The following is a 1,483-nucleotide window of genomic DNA, read 5'->3' on the forward strand; positions in this document are numbered from 1 at the left end:
GTCAGCGCCAACCAGAGCGCCGCCGACCCCACGCTGTCGCGGGACGTGTGGATGGTGGGCATGGGGATCCTGATGTCGGTGATCGTGCTGGCCATCGTCTTCGGCAACGTGCTGGTGATCACTGCCATCGCCCGGTTCCAGCGCCTGCAGACTGTCACCAACTACTTCATCACCTCGCTGGCCTGCGCTGACCTGGTGATGGGGCTGGCCGTGGTGCCCTTCGGCGCCAGCCACATCATCATGGAGATGTGGAAGTTTGGAAACTTCTGGTGTGAGTTCTGGACCTCCCTGGACGTACTCTGCGTCACGGCCAGCATTGAGACCCTCTGCGTCATTGCCGTGGACCGCTACTTCGCCATCACCTCCCCTTTCAAGTACCAGAGCCTGCTGACCAAGAGCAAGGCACGCGTGGTCATTCTCGTGGTGTGGGTCGTCTCTGCCCTCACCTCCTTCTTGCCCATCCAAATGCACTGGTACCGGGCAGACCGTGACGAGGCCATCCTGTGCTATGAGAAGGACACATGTTGCGACTTCTTCACCAACCAAGCCTATGCCATTGCCTCCTCCATCATCTCCTTCTACCTGCCGCTTGTGGTCATGGTATTCGTGTACGCCAGGGTCTTCCAGGTGGCCAAGAAGCAGTTGCAGAAGATAGACAGGAGCGAGGGGAGGTTTCACACCCAGAACAAGGAGCAGGAGCAGAAAGGGGGAGCTGGGCACCGCCGTTCCTCCAAGTTCTTCTTGAAGGAACACAAGGCCCTCAAGACCCTGGGCATCATCATGGGCACCTTCACGCTGTGCTGGCTGCCCTTCTTCATCGTCAACATCGTGCACGTCATCCAGGACGACATCATACCCAAGTACGTGTACATCCTCTTGAACTGGCTGGGCTATGTCAACTCTGCCTTCAACCCTTTGATCTACTGCCGGAGCCCGGACTTCAGGTATGCCTTCCAGGAGCTCCTGTGCCTCCGCAGGTCCGCCCTGAAGATGTATGCCAACGGCTACTCAAACAGCAACGGCAAGAGCGACTACAACGAGGAGGACAACGGCTACCCCCTGGCATCGGATAAAACCTGCGAGTTGCTCTGCGAGGAGGGCTCCTTCCCGCACCCCGAGGACTTTTTGCACTGCAAAGGTACTGTGCCTAGCGGGTAGCTTCGAGACGCGATGGGCTCTGGCGTGGCACACATCGGTTATAAAGAGGAGCCTTTCTCTCTGAGGAAAAACACCCCCCCCGATAATGATAATAATGATCCTCTTCTAGAGCGCACCTAAAATCTAATGGCTGCGAGAAACCAAAACCTCAGCAAACCTTCTGCAAACAGGTGGGGGGTTGCCCCGGCCAGGGTCGGGCGGGCTGCTTGCAGTCTGCCTGTTTAGGGGCACGACCGTGGGTCCCTTGAGCGGGGGGGTGGGGGTGGTGTGAATTCAAGGCTGTGAAGAAAGCTCGTCCCCGGAGGAGCTTCCTGGCCGCGGCCGG

General features: G+C 58.4%; 1 protein-coding gene across 1 annotated transcript in view; it reads left to right on the top strand.

The window, feature by feature from the left end:
- The window catches only part of ADRB2 (adrenoceptor beta 2, surface), a 39,373-nt gene that overhangs the window by 1,751 nt on the left and 36,139 nt on the right, over positions 1–1,483 (top strand). Inside the window, exon 2 of the mRNA XM_009318559.1 lies at positions 6–1,138. Within this exon, the coding sequence (XP_009316834.1) occupies positions 6–1,138 (1,133 nt within the window). The remainder of the gene's footprint in view (positions 1–5; positions 1,139–1,483) is intronic.

Source organism: Pygoscelis adeliae, unplaced genomic scaffold, assembly GCF_000699105.1.
Source record: "Pygoscelis adeliae isolate BGI_AS28 unplaced genomic scaffold, ASM69910v1 Scaffold42, whole genome shotgun sequence".
NCBI classification, from domain to species: Eukaryota; Metazoa; Chordata; class Aves; order Sphenisciformes; family Spheniscidae; genus Pygoscelis; species Pygoscelis adeliae.